Source organism: Mobula birostris, chromosome 22, assembly GCF_030028105.1.
Source record: "Mobula birostris isolate sMobBir1 chromosome 22, sMobBir1.hap1, whole genome shotgun sequence".
In the NCBI taxonomy this organism is placed as follows: Eukaryota; Metazoa; Chordata; class Chondrichthyes; order Myliobatiformes; family Myliobatidae; genus Mobula; species Mobula birostris.
This window is the reverse complement of record NC_092391.1, coordinates 18,754,341-18,773,028: the sequence shown is the minus strand read 5'-3', so window position 1 is coordinate 18,773,028 and position 18,688 is coordinate 18,754,341. Positions and strand designations below refer to the sequence as shown.

General features: G+C 43.7%; 1 protein-coding gene across 1 annotated transcript in view; it reads left to right on the top strand.

The window, feature by feature from the left end:
* Positions 1 to 3,832: 3,832 nt before the first annotated feature.
* ass1 (argininosuccinate synthase 1) overlaps positions 3,833 to 18,688 on the top strand; it is a 189,098-nt gene continuing 174,242 nt past the window's right edge. The window contains exons 1-2 of the mRNA XM_072240198.1: positions 3,833 to 3,940; positions 15,839 to 15,951. Of these exons, the coding sequence (XP_072096299.1) occupies positions 15,844 to 15,951 (108 nt within the window). The 5' untranslated portion in view covers positions 3,833 to 3,940; positions 15,839 to 15,843. The remainder of the gene's footprint in view (positions 3,941 to 15,838; positions 15,952 to 18,688) is intronic.

Here is an 18,688-nt window from a genome sequence, read left to right as displayed (position 1 = left end):
CAATCTCTGCTTCCACAATCTATTCATAAGTTTGTCCACAAAGTCATTATATTAGCTTTTATCTCCACCTTCTCTAACGTCTTCCAAACAGAACAGGTGAAATATCATCAAATTCATCAGTCTCCTTGTCAAAGTTCTTAATATACAGTGGATTCTGGTTAATTGGGTCATAGTCAGGCCAGCCATTTATTCGGGGCAACTCTTAAAGAACAAAAGCTAAATCAAGAAAATAGACAGGATTCGCTTAATTTATTTGGGCACTGTGCCACTTAATTGGGGTAGGAGACTGTGGCCGAACCTTTTCTCACTAGTCAACGCACACAAAATGCTGGAGGAACTCAGTAGGCCAGGCAGCATCTATGGAAAAGAGTATAATCAACATTTCGGGCCAAAACCTTTCATCAGGACTCTTGTTTGAGTTTCTAGCTGGTGTCTGTCATATACACTTGCGTGGCCATTAAACACTACACCCTGCAGAGAGCGATCAGCTATTAAATAGCATCAGTTGTGTGTATTCGTGTTCAAACAGCGGTGGTTTTTGTCACTGATAGTTAGCAAGAAATAAACAGTAAGACAATTCAATACTGTTTTGCTCACCACAGTTTCAAGCATTCAGACTTGGAGATGCCAAAAATGGCCGGGAGTGAAAATAAAATGACTTTGCTACTTCAACGAGGTAGGAGTCATGAAGAATTTGATGGTATCTACAATCATCTTGAATGTTCCAATGAAAATGAAGATTTGGAGGATGCAATCATCTAAAGCAATGTGTGGATGCAGTCCATTATCCACAAGTGAGACGAAAGAGCTGATTGTGGACTTCTGGAAGGGTAAGACAAGGGAACACATACCAATCCTTATAGAGGGATAACAAGTGGAGAGAGTGAGCAGTTTCAAGTTGCTGGGTGTCAAGATCTCTGAGGATCTAACCTGGTCCCAACATATCGATGTAGTTATAAAGAAGGCAAGACAGGAGTTTTAGGAGTTTGAAGAGATTTGGTATATCAACAAATACACTCAAAAGCTCCTATAGATGTACTGTGGAGAGCATTCTGACAGGCTGCATCACTGTCTGGTATGGGGGGGGGGGTGCTACTGCACAGGACAGAAAGAAGCTGCAGAAGGTTGTAAATCTAGTCAATTCCATCTTGGGCACTGGCCTACAAAGTACCCAGGACATCTTTAGGGAGTGGTGTCTCAGAAAGGCAGCGTCCATTATTAAGGACCTCCAGCACCCAGGGCATGCCCTTTTCTCACTGTTACCATCAGGTAGGAGGTACAGAAGCCTGAAGGCACACACTCAGTGATTCAGGAACAGCTTCTTCCCCTCTGCCATCTGATTCCTAAATGGACATTGAATTCTTGGACACTACCTTACGTTTTTTTAAGTATACAGTATTTCTGTTTTTTGCACGATTTTTAATCTATTCAATATACATATACTGTAATTGATTTATTATTTTTTATTTTATTTATTTATTTATTCTTCTATATTACGTATTGCATTGAACTGCTGCTGCTAAGTTAACAAATTTCACGTCACATGCCGGTGATAATAAACCGGATTCTGATTCTGATTCTGACGAGGTATCTGTGCTGATTTTGTTCATTTACAGTACGTCAAAAGGACATTGCAGATGAATTCCTCTGTCAATATCTATTTGGAACTAATACGCAGTTTTAAACTACTGTAGAGACATCGGTAGTGTTCTAATTTGTTCTGTATTTCATTTAAATAGTAAATTGTTTCTCAGTTAAACGGTAGTTTGCATTTTTTATACCTTTTAGCTATTTCCGTGAAGCTTCAGCTAATTGGGCCAAAATGTACTCTTGCTGATGTGTCTCAGTTAACCGGAATCCACTGTATATATACAGTGGCTACTTTACTGGGCACACCTGTACACCTGCTCATTAATGCAAATATCTAATCAGCCAATCAGGAGGTAGCAATTCAATGCATAAAAGCATGGAGACATGGTAAAGAGGTTTAGTGTTGCTCAGACCAAACATCAGAATGGGGAAGAATTGTGATCTAAGTGACTTCGACTACAGAATGACTGATGGTGCCAGACGGGGTGGTGTGAGTATCTCAGAAACTGCCGATCCCCTGGGATTTTCACACACACAACAGTCTCTAGAGTTTACAGAGAATGGTGCAAAAAACAAAAAACATCCAGTGAGTGACAGTTCTGTGGGTGAAAACGCCTGGTTAATGAGAGGTCAGAGGAGAATGGCCAGACTGGTTCAAGCTGACAGGAAGGTGACAGTAACTCAAAGAGCCACGTGTTACAACAGTGGTGTGCAGAAGAATATCTCTGAATGCGTAACATGTTGAACCTTGAAGTGGATGGGCCACAGCAACAGAAGACCACACCTGGGGGTAGTATATACACTCCTGATTATGTATCTATAAAATAGTTATATAATAGATTTGTGACTTGACATACTTGGCACCAATTACTTGGCAGAAGATCTGCTCATGTAACTGACATGGTGTGCTGTAATTACTCAGTCAGCGTTTACTACAAGTGAAATGGGGACGAACCAAGTCCTAGAGACATGCAGAAGGACGGGCTCTTTGGTACATACCAAACCATCCGTTTCCACTCACCAGCACTCCGTAAACCTCAACTCAACTCTGAATGGATTCTACAACCTACAGACTCACTTTCGAGGACTCCACAATTCATGTTGTCAGTATTTTTTTTTATTATTTATACTGTTGTCTTAATTTGCACATTCTTTGTCTGTCTCTGTTTCTGTTTTTTTTAAATCATAAATTCTATCGTGTTTCTTAATTTTCCTAGATGCATGCAAGAAAATGAATCTCAAGTTCTTCTGGTCTTTATTTATTAGGTTATTCAGGTCCCTTGCTTTGTGGCTGTCTGTAAGCAAACAGATTTCAAGGTGTATAATTTGAACATTCTTTCTTGATAAATACTACTTCATAGTCATGGTCATAGTCATACTTTATTGATCCCAGGGGAAATTGGTTTTCGTTACAGTTGCACCATAAATAATTAAATAGTAATAAAACCATAAATAGTTAAATAGTAATATGTAAATTATGCCAGTAAATTATGAAATAAGTCCAGTCCCAGCCTATTGGCTCAGGGTGTCTGATCCTCCAAGGGAGGAGTTGTAAGGTTTGATGGCCACAGGCAGGAATGACCTCCTATGACGCTCTGTGTTGCATCTCAGTGGAATGAGTCTCTGGCTGAATGTACTCCTGTGCCCACCCAGTCCATTATGTAGTGGATGGGGACATTGTCCAAGATGGCATGCAACTTAGACAGCATTCTCTTTTCAGATTTGCTTTATTTGCTTTGAGGTAGTATATGGTGTATGTACTTTCATTTTGACTTTTTTTTCGGGGGCGGTCCGTTTCGTGGCTGCCTGTAAGGAGACGAATCTCGAGGTTGTATAATGTATACATACTTTGATAATAAATGAACTTTGGTAGATATGATGGTTGGCGTGCATACGAAGTAGCTCTCTATCCCATGACAATTCAAGTGCTCTAGATACATTTTGAGAGAGTCTTTGCCACCTCCTATTGCCTCATTTAGAGGACGTCAGAGCTCCCGTCCACTTAATCAGCTGAATGCTCCCTCTCAACTGCAAGCACGTCCCACGCCCGCACAGCGCAATAAGCACAGGCAGCGGGCGGAGTTTGGGTGCGGCGCGTGACGTCATGACGCCGGGGGCGGGGAACGGGTGAGAGAGAGAGAGAGAGAGAGAGAGCACAGCCCCCAACCTGAGCGTCTACCAATCAAGACCCGCCGGCCCGCCCCCTTGCCGGTGGCCCCGACCCGCGCAGAATCAGTAGCGGCGCGATGAAGAGGGGCGGATTTTTAAAAAAGACGCGAGTGAGATCGCGAAGGTAGAGCGGGTCGGGACGCGACGGATCGGGACGCAGCGCTCAGGACAGAGGACACAGGTGAGGCTGCATGGGGAGGGTGACCCGGAGCAGGGAACACTCCCAGCCCCTGTCACCTCGGCATCTCTCCCGATTCCCTTACCTGCTCGGCATTGTTTAAACTAGTTGGGCTCCATTTCCAAAAACTAATGCCTTGACATGCGGCGTGATTTTATTTCCTCAGCCCTAATTTGTAATCCTTAAAGGATTGTCTTTACATTTTTTTAAAGTCAAATTCTTTTACAGTAAAACAGAGAATAAAAAGAATGATTGATAAAGACTAATTGATGCAGGTCTCCATCCGAAACTTCGCCTGTTCGACCCACTGAATCATTTAGTTCGGTTGTTATATTTTACTAGGTTTTTTTTCTTGTCGATAGTAAAACTCCCTCAAATCCAGCTGGAGATGATGACATTGCCTCTGGGTATTGCAAAGTTGTCCTGATCTCCTGCGGAGTGGCGTAATAAGGGCTCCATGTTGGTACAAAACGACCACATTCTACTGACCTTAAAAGACCGGCCTTTGAGATCTAATGGACTGTTCGTCCGAGGGAAATTGCTTTTTTTTGTTTCTACGTTCTAATCTGGATTCCATTATGCAGTATAGTCAATCATTTCAAGACTAGTATGGGACCACTGGGAATAACCTTTCCCTGAAGCAACTGTAACTTTCGTTCAGTAGGTTGTAAGCACTGTTGGAAACGAAGTTAACAAAGTTCACGACATATGCCGGCGATATTAAATCTAATCATAAACAAGAAAAAATCGGCAGATGCTGGAAATCCAAACAACACACACAAAAAGGTCTCCAGCCCCGCCGGAGGATCTCGCCCGAAACGTCGACTGCACCGTTTTCCAAAAACGCTGCCCGGCCTGCTGCGTTCCTCCGGCACTTTGCGTGTGATACTGAATCCGATTCAGAAATCTGTATTCAGAGCTTCCTGATGATGCAGACAGAAATAATGCCAGCAACAATTGTGATGACTGGCGAGAGGTGGATTTAGGGAAATGAGAATTCCTTCAGGGTAGAACAAGAACTGGCCCTGCCGCCCAAAATATTGTGCTGAACTAACTAAATTAGTAACCAAATTACTAGCTAAACTAATTCCTTTACGTCCATCCATTTCCTGCCTATTCATGTCCCATGGATATCGCTATCGTATTTGCATTTGTCACCTCCCAGGCACCCATCACATCCCCTCTCAACTGAAAAGCATGACTACTGGCGGGGGGGGGGCGGGTGGTAATATATTGGCCGTCTATCTGCGCCTCCCATAATCTTATAAACCTCTATCAAGTCTCAACCTCTCAGCCACCGCTGCTGCGGAGAAAACAACCTGTTTGCCTAACGCCCTGTAATCCCGGACAGCCACCTGCTCGGCGCCCTCTCCGTACGCTCTCTATTCTTCTTGATAATGAGGAAACCAGATATGAGTGTACTACTCCGGATGCAGTCCAAGTTTTATAAAATTTCAGCACAACTTCCTTGATTCTTAACCTCAGTTTCTCAACTACTGAAGGCGCCCTATCTACAGTACCCCGCATAGTCGTTTTCGGGGAGTTATGGACTCGGACTCCAAGATCCACCTGCACACCAACACTGTGAAGAGTCTTGCCATTAACTGTGCACGGTCCCAGTCCCTTTCTTCTCCCAAAGTGCATCCCTTCACATTTTGCTGGGTTAAAATTCACCCGCCCTTTCTCCACCCATTCCTGCAATGGATCTATGTCCCGCTGTATCCTTTGCCAGCTTTCTATACGGTACGCAATACCTCCCCTTGGAGGATATCTAAAGCGTTTTGTAACCGGTAACTATATGAATTTCTATTGCACAATACCTGTCATTGCAGAGCTGTCAAAGGTCTGCGAAGCTTGTTTTAAACAAGCAATCAAGTAAAAATGTTTTAAAATCTGAGTTGACATTTGATTAGCAGCGAATCTGGCAGTTGCCTATGGGCTGTAGTTTGAGAATCACTGGCCTAGATAATGTGATCCGGTATCTGGTGATGCTGATGGACTGTGGGGTAGGTTTGCAGGCCTTTGTTTCTGAGCTGCAGCTAAGACTTGTACATTTAAGCACTTTAAGGAAGTCTTAAACTTTTAAATTGGACTCTATAGCAGTTTGCAAAAAAAGTGAAATTTATCCTATCAGGCTTCCAGGATCCCCTGCTGGTTTTCAGAAAATGGATACAACACTTTGACCAGTTGAGACTGTTAACTCCACACCAGAGCCACACAATTCATTTCTCTTCAAATTGCTCTCAGAAAATTGAATCATTGTACATTAGCACTGTTAGTGGACTCCCATTCAGTGAATACAACCAATTCCATAGCTTTTCGCAAAAGCCCATCCTTTAGAGTATTGCCCCATCACCAACCTGGGCTTCTTTTTCCCAAAGGACTGTGAACATCATCTTTGCCAAAGGGGAGATGAGCATTGCCTCAGGCTTTGACCTTTCCAAGGTGGCTGATAAACAGCTGGCCTTCGCTAGGCCTCAGGGAAACCTGGAGGTTGCACCAAGGGAGGCACTGTTACGTGGAGAGGGAGGTGTCCTTGGGCTCTCCCTCAGTGCCCCAACCCCCACGGCCCATTTCTATCCCCTGTCTGTGAGGATGTGCTCCTCCTGGTCCCATGCATATTCCCATCATTGACGCAAGTCCCTACCACAGAACTCTGTATCCTAGCTACTAAGATTGTTTTTATTTGTCACATGAACGTTGAAACATACAGCGAAATGAATCATTCTACATCAAATCAAATCAGCGAAGATTGATCTAGGCAGCCCGTGAGTGTCGCGATGCTTCCTTCCCGCACCAACGTTGCACGCCCACAACTCACTATCCCTAACCGTGCACCTTTGGACTGTGGGAGAAAAGCACCAGGAGGAAGTCCATGTGGTCACAAGGAGAACGTACAGACAGTAGTGGGAATCGAACCCCAGTCTTACGGCTGGCTATTTCATTAGACATCCGAGACTTTCTTCCTACATCATCAGAGCCACCTACTTCTTCAGTAACACCCTTGGGTGCCTGTTGTAGATTTAACTGTTGCAAAGCACTCCTAATTTCTTTTCAATGTCTTAAACCATAACGTTTTCAGTGGTTGTTTTTTACAGCTAGAGAACTGCGCTGCTCTAAGCGTTTGGTCACACAAACTCCACTGTCCTAATTCTCTCCAAAGTGCATTCACCCATTGCTCTGGTGTTCACTCACCCATGTGAATTCCCGAAAACAATGATTTGTTCCTCTTCCAATTTTTCATCCAAGTTAGAGCGGCACGGTAGTGTGGCGGTTTGCGTAATGCTAATACGGCGCCTGCAATCCGGGTCCAAGTCCGCCGTTGTCTGTGAGGAGTTTGTACATTCTCCCCGTGACCACGTGGGTTTCCTCCAGGTGCTCCTGTTTTCTCCGGCGTTCCAAAATCAGGATAGGATTAGGGACAGTAAGTTGTGGTCATGCTATATTGGCGCCAGAAGCCTGGCGACACTTATGGACTGCCGCCAGGACATCCTTCGATGATGTTAGTTGTGGACATAGATGATGCATTTCACTGTATGTTTCAATGTACATGTGATAAACAAAGCTCATCTTTAAAACTTCTCAGTCCCTTGCTCCTCCTGTCTAAACTTCCATCATCACTTTCCCCAGGTATCCGGTTTCTTCCTCCTATCTGATTTCCATTGTTATGGTATTGTCGGCCAAGGTCCAAGGTTTTGGAACTTACTTCTTCATCCTTTCAATTCCTTAAAACAGCAATGTCTTCGAGCAACCTTTCGTCAAGTTGCTGTAATATCATCTTAAGTTACATACGCAAAATGCTGGAGGAATTCAGCAGATCCAGCAGCATCCAAAGAGGTGATGTTTCAGGCTGAGATCTGTCATCGGGACGCTAATATCATCTCGCTTGGTTCAGTTTTAAGTTTATACTTGGTTCCTGAAGCATCTTAAAAAGTTACTTGCAACATTAAAACAAGATATCTAGATATTGCTGTAACTGAACAATGAGTGATTTGTTTTATATTGTAACAGTGAGGCAATAAATGATTTTTAAACATAATATTGTATAATTACTCTGCAGGATTAAAAGTCAGGGTCAGCAAATGAAAGCTAGTAGCAGGCGTGAGAATAAACCATGTTGTATTACAAAAAAAATCAGAAATCTAAAGCTCTTGTCGCATTTAAAATATTTTCAAGGTTCAAAGTAAATTTATTATCAAAGAACAAATATGTCACTATATACTACCCTAAGATTATTTATTTTTGTGGTCATTCAAGTAGAACAAAGAAATATGATAGAATCAATTTAAAAATTACAAAGACTGACAAACAGCCAATGTGCAAAAGAAGATCAACTGTGCAAATACAAAAAGAAGAAACTAATAATAATGATAAATGTGAATAAGCTGTCCATTATACAAATATCTGTACTTAAATTTAGACAGTTCACTTAAAGACTCTAGACTTTCCCCTAGTTGTGTTTTGTAAGTCGGCCTATATTCTGGGGGATTTTTATTAAACAGGCAACTCTATAAGACTAACTAATGTAACTACATAATGTACTGGGTGGGCACAGGAGTACATTCAGCCAGAGACTCATTCCACTGAGATGCAACACTGAGCATCATAGGAAGCCATTCCTGCCTGTGGCCATCAAACTTTACAACTCCTCCCTTGGAGGGTCAGACACCCTGAGCCAATAGGCTGGTCCTGGACTTATTTCCTGGCATAATTTACATATTATTATTTAATTATTTATGGCTTTATATTGCTATATCTATACTCTATTCTTGGTTGGTGCAACTGTAACGAAACCCAATTTCCCTTGGGATCAATAAAGTATGACTATGACTATGACTATAATAGTTTTTGACAACAAGTACTGCCAATCTTAAAAGTTTTTTTTTGATGGTACACTTAAGTAACTTGCCTCATTAGCCCTGATTATCCGGTCATTGTGGAGGGGAGATTTATTGCTGCTGAGCTCAAAGAGACCCGCACAAAGCTTCAGTGAGCTGGGAGAATGGGTTTCCCCTCTTTTTACCTAATGACAGTTCCTGTCCCCTACCTCCTGCAGTCCGTCTGCTGTCACACAGGGTAGAAAATCCTGATGGATAGCAAACCAAAATAGGAAAATCTGTAATTTTTATAACAGTTTAAACGTTTTCCATAAAGATTAGAATCCATTCACAGATTGAAAGAAGTTGAGATATTAGGGTCCATTTTACTTTAAAAAAATGTTGATATTACCGTATTGTTCCGTGGGAAGTAGACAGTGGAATAATGGAGTTTTTGGAGTCTAAAATGTGTTTAAACAACTGATAACATATTGTTCAAAAATGCTGTAGCTAGGGCTTTACTCTTTGGAGAGAAGGAGGATGAGAGGAGACATGATAGAGGTGTACAAGATAATAAGAGGAATAGATAGAGTGGATAGCCAGCGCCTCTTCCCCAGGGCACCACTGCTCAATACAAGAGAACATGGCTTTAAGGTAAGGGGTGGGAAGTTCAAGGGGGATATTAGAGGAAGGTTTTTTACTCAGAGAGTGGTTGGTGCGTGGAATGCACTGCCTGAGTCAGTGGTGGAGGCAGATACACTCGTGAAGTTTAAGAGACTACTAGACAGGTATATGGAGGAATTTAAGGTGGGGGCTTATATGGGAGGCAGGGTTTGAGGGTCGGCACAACATTGTGGGCTGAAGGGCCTGTACTGTGCTGTACTATTCTATGTTCTATTTTCAGTGGTTTTGTTTTACACAGAGAATGATGTATTACAGTTCCTCCCTAATTTGCGAACTCAAACCCATACCCACAAAAAAGTGTTTTGGGGACCGGCAGGGCAGGCTTTCGGGCTGCTGGGTGGGACTGGAGTATTTCCATATGCCTTCTCTCTGAGTTACAACACCCCCAGCAGCTGCAAAACGGCGGACTCGCTAATCTACGGGCTGTTCCCGGGGACGCACACGGAGACCAACATCCGATGCTGCTGGCAGATCATCAATTCGGTGAAAGACGCTCTTTGGTTGGCCCGAAACTTTGTTGTCCACCAGCACATGGAGATGTCCGTGGCAGAATGCTGCTGACTGGCACATTCCCGGCTGCAGGAGTACGTGCTGAAACTTGGTGCAGCCACCGCAAGCCCAGTGGGGAAGGAGCAAGGTTTAAGGCTGATTGATACTTGTGCGTCAAATGTACGCCGTAGGTAGGGTGTAGCTGCGAACCCTACGCTGTATCTATGCCGTAGCCTAACGCACACCTCTCCCAAAATGTAACTACACGTCGTGGCGTCGCAGACCACAACAACTGTGATTGGTCCGCTTGGTAGCGTCGCATTTCGTCCTACGCTGCAATGGCTTCCCGTTGGGCGACTGAAGGACAGGGAAGGAACTCTGGTTGCAATGCTTTCCAAAAAGTTTTACAGACCTCCGAAATTATGGAGGACCCTGTGCTCGACGCCAGTTTGTAGCTAGCTGCTACAGTCTGTTGACTTCCACCGGAAGCTAAAACTCGAATGGCGATTGCCAGTCTCTGAGTATACTGTGAGTACACTGATACGAAATAAATTGTTGGAGACGATGAACCAAATTGTCAAATCTACCTGCCGACATCCGAAAATATTTGAAATGCATTTCCTCGTCCATGTCTCTCAGTGGCCGGACAAGCACAGAAAATTCACCCTCCTTCAGTTTCAGTCACCATTGTTTGAAGTCTGAAGTTTCTTCGTGTCAACAGGAAGAAACTCAACACAGTGGCATAGAAACCCCACTGCCAACTAGCATTTTGGCGGTGAATTGCAGAGCGATGCAGACAGACCAACGCACAAGTATAAATGCTCACAACGGCGTAGTCCACTTGTGTAGGCTGCAGCGTAAGCTAGTACGCACAAGTATAAATCAGCCTTTAGGGTTCTTCTCCCGCGGGAGTGGGAGGGGCCGGGTGGAGGGGAGTATACCCCTCAACAATGATGTGGAACGATGAAACAACAGAGTGCCACGTGGGTGGCTAAGAGTGTGGAAATATATAGACCATCGTGGAAACATCTGTAAAGAATTGACAGTCATTGAATGGTTTATTGTGCGTAATTTTATTTTTGAATAAAGTATATTTTGTTATAAGAAAACAGTTGGGTGGGGGACCAGACTTGATGGGCTGAATGGCCAGATTCTGCTCCTCTGTTTTATGCCTAATTGAGTTGAGCAGAGCTGGGACTGCTGAGTGGACTCACTCTCTCGCTCAGAGTCAGTGAGAGCGGCTGGCTGGCGGCTGCTCTTCTCATTTCCACGTTACAAAGTGTCAGGTTACAAACAGAACTTTTGTTGTAACCTGGGCAGGACCTGTACTTTTTTTAATGTTGGAGTTACTAGAATACTTTGAGATTGCTCAATATGCCCCGTGTACGAGCAGAGCGGGTGATATTATTAGAGCACATTCTTGGAGCTAGTACCAAATTTCTTGCTCCAGGAGCTGGCAAACTCATTCAGCTCTTATCATAGATACTGAGTTAGCTGTATTCAAAGCATATTGAGGTAATGACAGAAACTTGGCCTCGGGCTTCTTTAGTTCTGGAACTCTAACTAAAAACACTTCCCCTTGTAAAACATCCAAAGGTAACAGCGCAATCGGTGTGAGGCAGTCGTGTGGAGGTTAGCACAATCAATTCCCGCCGCTGCCTGTAAGGAGTTCGTACATTCTCCCCGTGACCGCATGGGTTTCCTTTCACAGTCCAAAGACGTAGCATTAATTGGTTATTGTAAATTGTCCTGTGATTGGGCGGAGATTAAGCTTATGATTGGGCGGCACGGCTGGAAGATAAAATAAATTAAAGATGTGTGTATGGAGTGAGGGAACTGGACCCACCCCTAAATTTAATAAGAAACAGGTAGGGGAATCTCAGTCTGCAAAGATGCTGCCTGGCCTGCTGAGTTCCTCCAGCATTTTGCGTGTGTTGCAAAGTTGATGTGGGATAGGTGAGATGGGGAGGGGGTGAAGTTCAAAGTACGTCTATTATCAAAGTATACATTATACAGCCTTGAGATTAATCTCCTAACAGGTTTCTCCACCTGTGGGAGCGGGAGGGGTGGGGGGGGGCGGGGAGTAGACCCCTCAACAATGATGTGGTAAGCTGAACTACTGGAGTGCCACGTGGGTGGCTATAAATACGGATATGTACTGACTATAATGGAAACTTATGTAAAGGATGAAAAGTTATTGAATGGTTTATTGTATATATTTATTTTTGAATAAGGTATATTTTGAAATATAAAAAAAATCTCCTAACAGGCAGCCGTGAAACAAAGATACCCCAAAGAACCCGCCAAGGTGCAGTGAAAATAAAACAAATCAGGCAGAAAATAACCGCGAGCAAATAATGTTCTGAACTGAAGTCCGCAAAGGCAGTCCCATAGTTCAACGCAGAGCCGAGTCACGGAGTAGCGATATGAATCAGCCCATCCCTCTCCTCAATCCCTGACACACTGACGTTTTCAATCTACATCAATGTCTGTATCTGGCCTGGCGCCTGGATTCGACCTGAACGTGAGACTCTGAGCAGTGGGTTTAACGAAGCAGGAATAAAGGGAAGGAAACTGAATTAATCAGTGCCTGTTTCTTGCTGGCAGTTACTACAGGAAAGTTCACTCTGTGCATTTGAAAGGGAACCACCAGCTAAATCTTGTCATCACTGAACAGTTTAAATGGAGAAGTGCATTGCTGCTGGAACAGATGATGGGAGACGTGGAATTCTGAGTTGCGAAGTAATGGCAGGGCCCTTGAGAGCATTATCTCCTCAGATTTTCCTCTGGTTTTTTTGTATTTTTGGTGGAAAGCAGGAGATCTCTGGGTATCCTCTGAGGACATGACTATCTAACCATTTCTGTCCATGTCAGCAGTTAAGTCTTGAACACCTGGTGCCTTTTTGGGAGAGGTAAGTCACTTAGCGTTGAATGACACACCCTACACCCTATTAATAAACTTCAAAAGTAGAGCTGAGATCTGCACAAGATGTGATATTACACAGGTTGCCCGGAGCACAGTGCACATCTCTGCCAGCTCCCTGGAGTGTAATGTTCTGCATCAGAGGAGCATGCCAGTGTGCAAGCTCTGGAAGGTGGATGGGTGTGGAAGGCTTGATGCTATGGCTGCAGACTTCTCCCCGCACTGTCTCCGCTAGATGGAAGAACCGAACCAAATCGAGCTGGGAGGGTCGAGGGGACTCGCGGTGATGTCACGGCGGAGCCTGGAATGTTTCAGCACCAGCTCGGCAAACAACCTTGGGCGGGGACTGTAACCATTTCTTTTCAGCGTGGAGCTGCTGGGAAAATCGACCATTTTTACGAATGCCATCAAATATCAAAGTCTCTGCTAGTTTGATGTTACACATCAGGTGCTTTTTGCCCACGTGTGGGTTAGGAGGTCTAGAAGGTGGCCAGCGTTGTACCGTTCTTTAAAAGGACGAGAAGCATGGACCCAGAGAGCTCAGGCTAACCTTTCTGACGGCAGTGGTGGGGGAATTGTTGGAAAGGTTTCTGAAGGGTGGATAAAACATTCCAAGAGACAAATTATGGGAAAACAGTGAGGGTTTTGGAAGCAGTTGTGTTTGACTAATAGTGAATTTTATGAGTATCAATGAAGAGCTTGTATATATTAAAAAAATAATAAAATGATGTATAACCAGCTTGTAAATTGTACTTTATATTTTTTAAATTACGTGTTGCTCCTGCAAAACAACAAATTTCATGAGATTTGCTGGCGATATTAAACCTGATTCTGATTCTGAGTCCTTCGTGAGAGAGGATAAACTAAAACCCCGCGGAATCGACGGGAAAACGTTAAAATGAATTCACACCAACTCATGCAAAATACTGCAGGAACTCAGCAGGTCAGGCAGCGTCCATGGAAATGAATGAACCGTCAACGTCTTGGGCTGAGACCCTTCGTCACGACTAGAGAGGAATTCAGGAAAGGTGCCAGAATAAAAAAAACCTTTGCTTTTCCCACCCACCTGGCAGACTGCGGTAACCAGAAAGCAAAGAGCGGTGTTCTGTCGGAATGTTACTGTCCAGCTTTTAAATGAAGTATTTGGGCTTGGCTGAGGTCTCCTCAAGTATGAAGTTTGGTGTCAGAACTGGTAGTGTGGTTGAAAGTGCAGAAGGGATTTCCAGACTGCAGGAAGTGTCAATGCAAAGATTAGCTTTATTTGTCACAAAAAAAGAAAGAAGCTGCAGAAGATCGTGAACATGGCGCAGCACATCACACAAACCAATCTTCCGTCCATGGACTCACTTTACACCGCACACTGTCAGCAGTGCTGCCAGGATAATCAAGGACACGACCCACCCAGCCAACACACTTTTTGTCCCTCTTCCCTCCGGGAGAAGGCTCAGGAGCTTGAAGACTCGTACAGCCAGATTTGCGAACAGCCTCTTTCCAACTGTGATAAGACTGCTGAACGGATCCTGACCCGGATCTGGGCCGTACCCTCCAAATATCCGGACCTGCCTCTCAGTTTTTTTTGTACTACCTTACTTTCCATTTTTCTATTTTCTATTTATGATTTATAATTTAAATTTTTAATATTTACTAATTTTTGCTATTTTTAATATTTAATATTTGTAATCCAGGGAGTGGGAAGCGCAGAATCAAATATCGCTGTGATAATTGTACGTTCTAGTACCAATTGTTTGGCAACAATAAAGAATAAGTGTAAACCTAAGTACATGTACATTGAAACTTTACAGCAAAATTTGTCATTTTGATCAAATCAATTCAGGATTGTGCTGAGGGCAGCCTGCAAGTGTTGGCACGCATCACGCCTGCCATTCACTCATCCTAAACCATACGTCCTTGGAGTGCTGGAGGAAACGGAAGCACCACAGGGAAGCCCACTTGATCACAGGGAGAATGTATAAACTGCTTGCGGACAGCAGCGGGAGCCGGTGGTCGCTGGTGCAGTAAATCAATTGCATTACCTGCTACTCTGCTTTGCCACCCTGAACTGTACGTTGGTCAGGTAGGCCAAATTTGCAGGAGGAATGTGAGGAGGTGCGTTTGTGGGCAACAAGCAGACAAGATTCTATTAAAAATGGGAGGATGATGAGTTGGGTAACAGAGAGGTCTCGGCGTACTTGTCCATAAGACATGGGAACAGAATTATACCATTCAGCCCATCGAGGCTGCACCTGGCACTCCATCGTGGCTGATTTATTATCCCTTTCCCCTGCCTTCTCCCCGTAACCTTTTGACACCCTCACTAATCAGGAACCTACCAACCTCTGCTTTACGTATGCCCAAAAAAGAACAAATCGCGCAGACAATAGAAAGTGAGCAAATAACAATCAGAACTAAAGTTTGGGAAAGTGAGTTTGCAGCCACAAAGCCATTTCATCACTGCAGGCAGTCCAGAAGCCCGTGATAATTGGTGAAATTGAAAGGGTTCTTGTAGTTTTAGAGATCACTTGTCATAAGTGAATCGTCATATCATTCCATTCACAAGTACTAACAACCCTCTTTCCAACTAAAGAATAATTTTATACAACAGAGTGATGTAATCATCATGTTTATTCTGCTCTTTAATAAAAACACTTCTGTCTGATTTTTTTTGTATTGTCAGTTATTTGGATAAATGTGTAAGCATACTAATTCATAACTATATTCTCTGTAGATCTTAAAACTGTAGCTGGACTTTTCAAGAGCTGATGACAGGTCTGTTTCTCTTGCCACAGATACAGTATGACCTATTACGTATTTCCAGCATTTTCTGTTTTTAGTCTGGATTTCCATCATCTCCAGTTCCACTGTTTGGTTTCTTTGATGTTTCAAGTTGTTTGACTTAATCTTTGTGACTGGGATTAGAATATTTCTTGTAAAATACTGGGACTACTTTACGGCCTTGTTTATTTTAATTTTCTCCCTTATTTTCTTAAGGCTCAATGTCTCAGTCAAAGGGTACCGTGGTTCTTGCCTACAGTGGTGGCTTAGACACCTCATGCATTCTGGTCTGGCTGAAGGAACAAGGATATGAAGTTATCGCATACCTGGTAGGAATAATTTGAGTTTATCTGTTAGTTTAATATTACCTTGTGTTTATCTCCATTCACTGAGTTTAGGCTTAAATGAAAAAGATAAATGGTATTAGGATAGAAATTCTACTCTTTAACACAAAATGGGGTGCAGTTAGGGTTGCCAACTGTCCCATATTTGCGGGGACATCCCATCTATTGGGCTAAATTGGTTTGTCGCATAGGGGACCGGCCTTGTCCCATATTTCCCCCGCTAAGGTAGAGCGTTCCTATGAAACCTTTCATGCCAAAATGGTGTAAAACGAAGAAGCAATTACAATTAATTTATATGGGAAAAATTTTTGAGCATTCCCAGACCCAAAAAATAACCTACCAAATAACACATAAAACCTAAAATAACACTAACATATAGTAAAAGCAGGAATGATATGATAAATACACAGCCTATATAAAGTAGAAATAATGTATGTACAGTATATACAGTAACAAACTCATTCGTAAGGCCAATGATGTTGTGGGGATGGAACTGGACTCTCTGACGGTGATGGTTGAAAAGAGGATGCTGTCCAAGTTGCATGCCATCTTGGACAATGTCTCCCATTCACTACATAATGTACTGGGTGGGCACAGGAGTACATTCAGCCAGAGACTCATTCCACCGAGATGCAACACTGAGCGTCATAGGAAGTCATTCCTGCCTGTGGCCATCAAACTTTACAACTCCTCCCTTAGAGGGTCAGGCACCCTGAGCCAATAGGCTGGTCCTGGACTTATTTCCTGGCATAATTTACATATTACTATTTAACTATTTATGGTTTTATTACTATTTAATTATTTATGGTGCAACTGTAACGAAAACCAATTTTCCCCGGGATCAATAAAGTGTGACTATGACTATGACTAGTCGGGAAGATTAAGCCAAAACTGATTTGTGAGGAAAAAAATCAGCACGTACGCGCATGCGCGCGTCACATATGCTCACGTCATACATGCGCACACAGATGTCCGCGCAAGGCTTCATGGTCATGGTAGTCTTTCTCGGGGTAAACACAAGTGTCCCGTATTTGACTGCTACTTTTGTCCCTTATTTGGGAGTGAGAAAGTTGGCAACCCTAGGTGCAGTAGAATTTTAGAATAAAGGTATGAACTGTAGAATTTTAGAATAAAGATATTAACTGGGCTTGACAACTCCACATGTTTGTGGCATGTTTTGGGAAATTGCAACAGTCCTCGGTGTGTAAGAGCTCCTGCTGGTGTCTGTTGGATGAACACAGTGACTTTACTTGGCATGAGATGTTCCATTGAGACACGCACTCCATTTTACATTTATTGATTACATTTTGTCTTCACATCCTGTTTCTGAAAAATGACATTGCTTCCACGCTGAGAGAGTCTGTCGGTTCATCAGGATGTTCAGTTGGTGGCGGTAATGCACCTTTAAATTGGACTGCCAACTGCCATAAGAAGTCAGAAGAAGAAGAACTACATAGCTTCCATTTGTTTGGTACCTTACCGAACAACAGTACTAACAATGTAGTACTCCCTGTTGCTTGGATGAAGTCCTGGGGTGAGCCCTGTGCTTTTAGGCAACATACAATTTGCTGGAGGAGCTGAGGAAGATCAAGCAGCTTCGGTCAGAGGAAAGAAACTCTCTAAGCCCTGCATCCAGCTGACGACTAACATCAGAGAATAATATAGTGGAACGTTCACAGAACCCATTTGGAAGGGCAGATACTGACGTTGGAAAATCCTCATGCAGACAATGGTCTCACGGAAAATGTGCAGAATTAGCTGGTTAGCACACGGCGTTGAATAAAGTTCAAAGTTTTTTTCCCTTGGAAGTTGCGTAAGTATTTGTTTACTGCGACAGGTTCTTCAGCACAAAAGCATTTCAGTACTGTGAGTAAAGTCCAATGTGCAGGTACAGTGTAGTGAAGGGCCTTTTCCCAAGGATCTAAACCTGCTTCAGTGAGAATGGTGGGTCGGGCAGAGGAACAATGGACAATGACGTGGTAGTGCAGCAGTTAGTGTGACACTATTACAGCGCAGGACATTCCCGAGTTTGGAGTTCGATTCTAGCGCCATCTGAAAGGTGTTTGTGTGTGTCCTTCCCGTGAAGTGCGTGGATTTCCTCTGGGTGCTCTGGTTTCCTCCCACGGTCCAAAGATGCCCCAGTTAGTAGATTAATTGGTTATTGATTAGGCTAGGGTTAAGTCGGTGCTTGCTGGGTGGTGCATCTCATTGGGAGGGACGGGCCTGCTCTGCGCTGTATCTATGAATAAATACACAGGTCTCTTTTTAACGGCCTGATCTAAGATCCGCAAAGCCGAATTTGACTTGTGGATGCCACAATGTGGGGGGCATTGGGAGCAAGGGTGGACCCAAATGCAAGCCACATCTTGTGAGGTTAATTAAATTGAGTTTATTGTTTGATACCAGGAGAGCAAAGCAGGAGCAGGAAATAGCGAACTGGACAAGGACTCAGGACTACGACTAGGCTGGGACTAGAGGTCTGGGCTAGGACTCGGAATTGGATCCCAGAACTAGCGGCGACATGAAGAGGCTACGGTATGGACTCTGAGCCAGAAACTGGGCAAGGACCAGGGTCCTGCCCCGGGCTCGGACCCCAGAACCAGGCATGGACATGACATGGGCTAGGGAGAGGAGGAACATGGAAAAACAGGGCCTCGGTCTCCGGAAAGCAGGTACATGGAACCATGGACACATACACAGAACACAGAGTCGGGACCCCTCC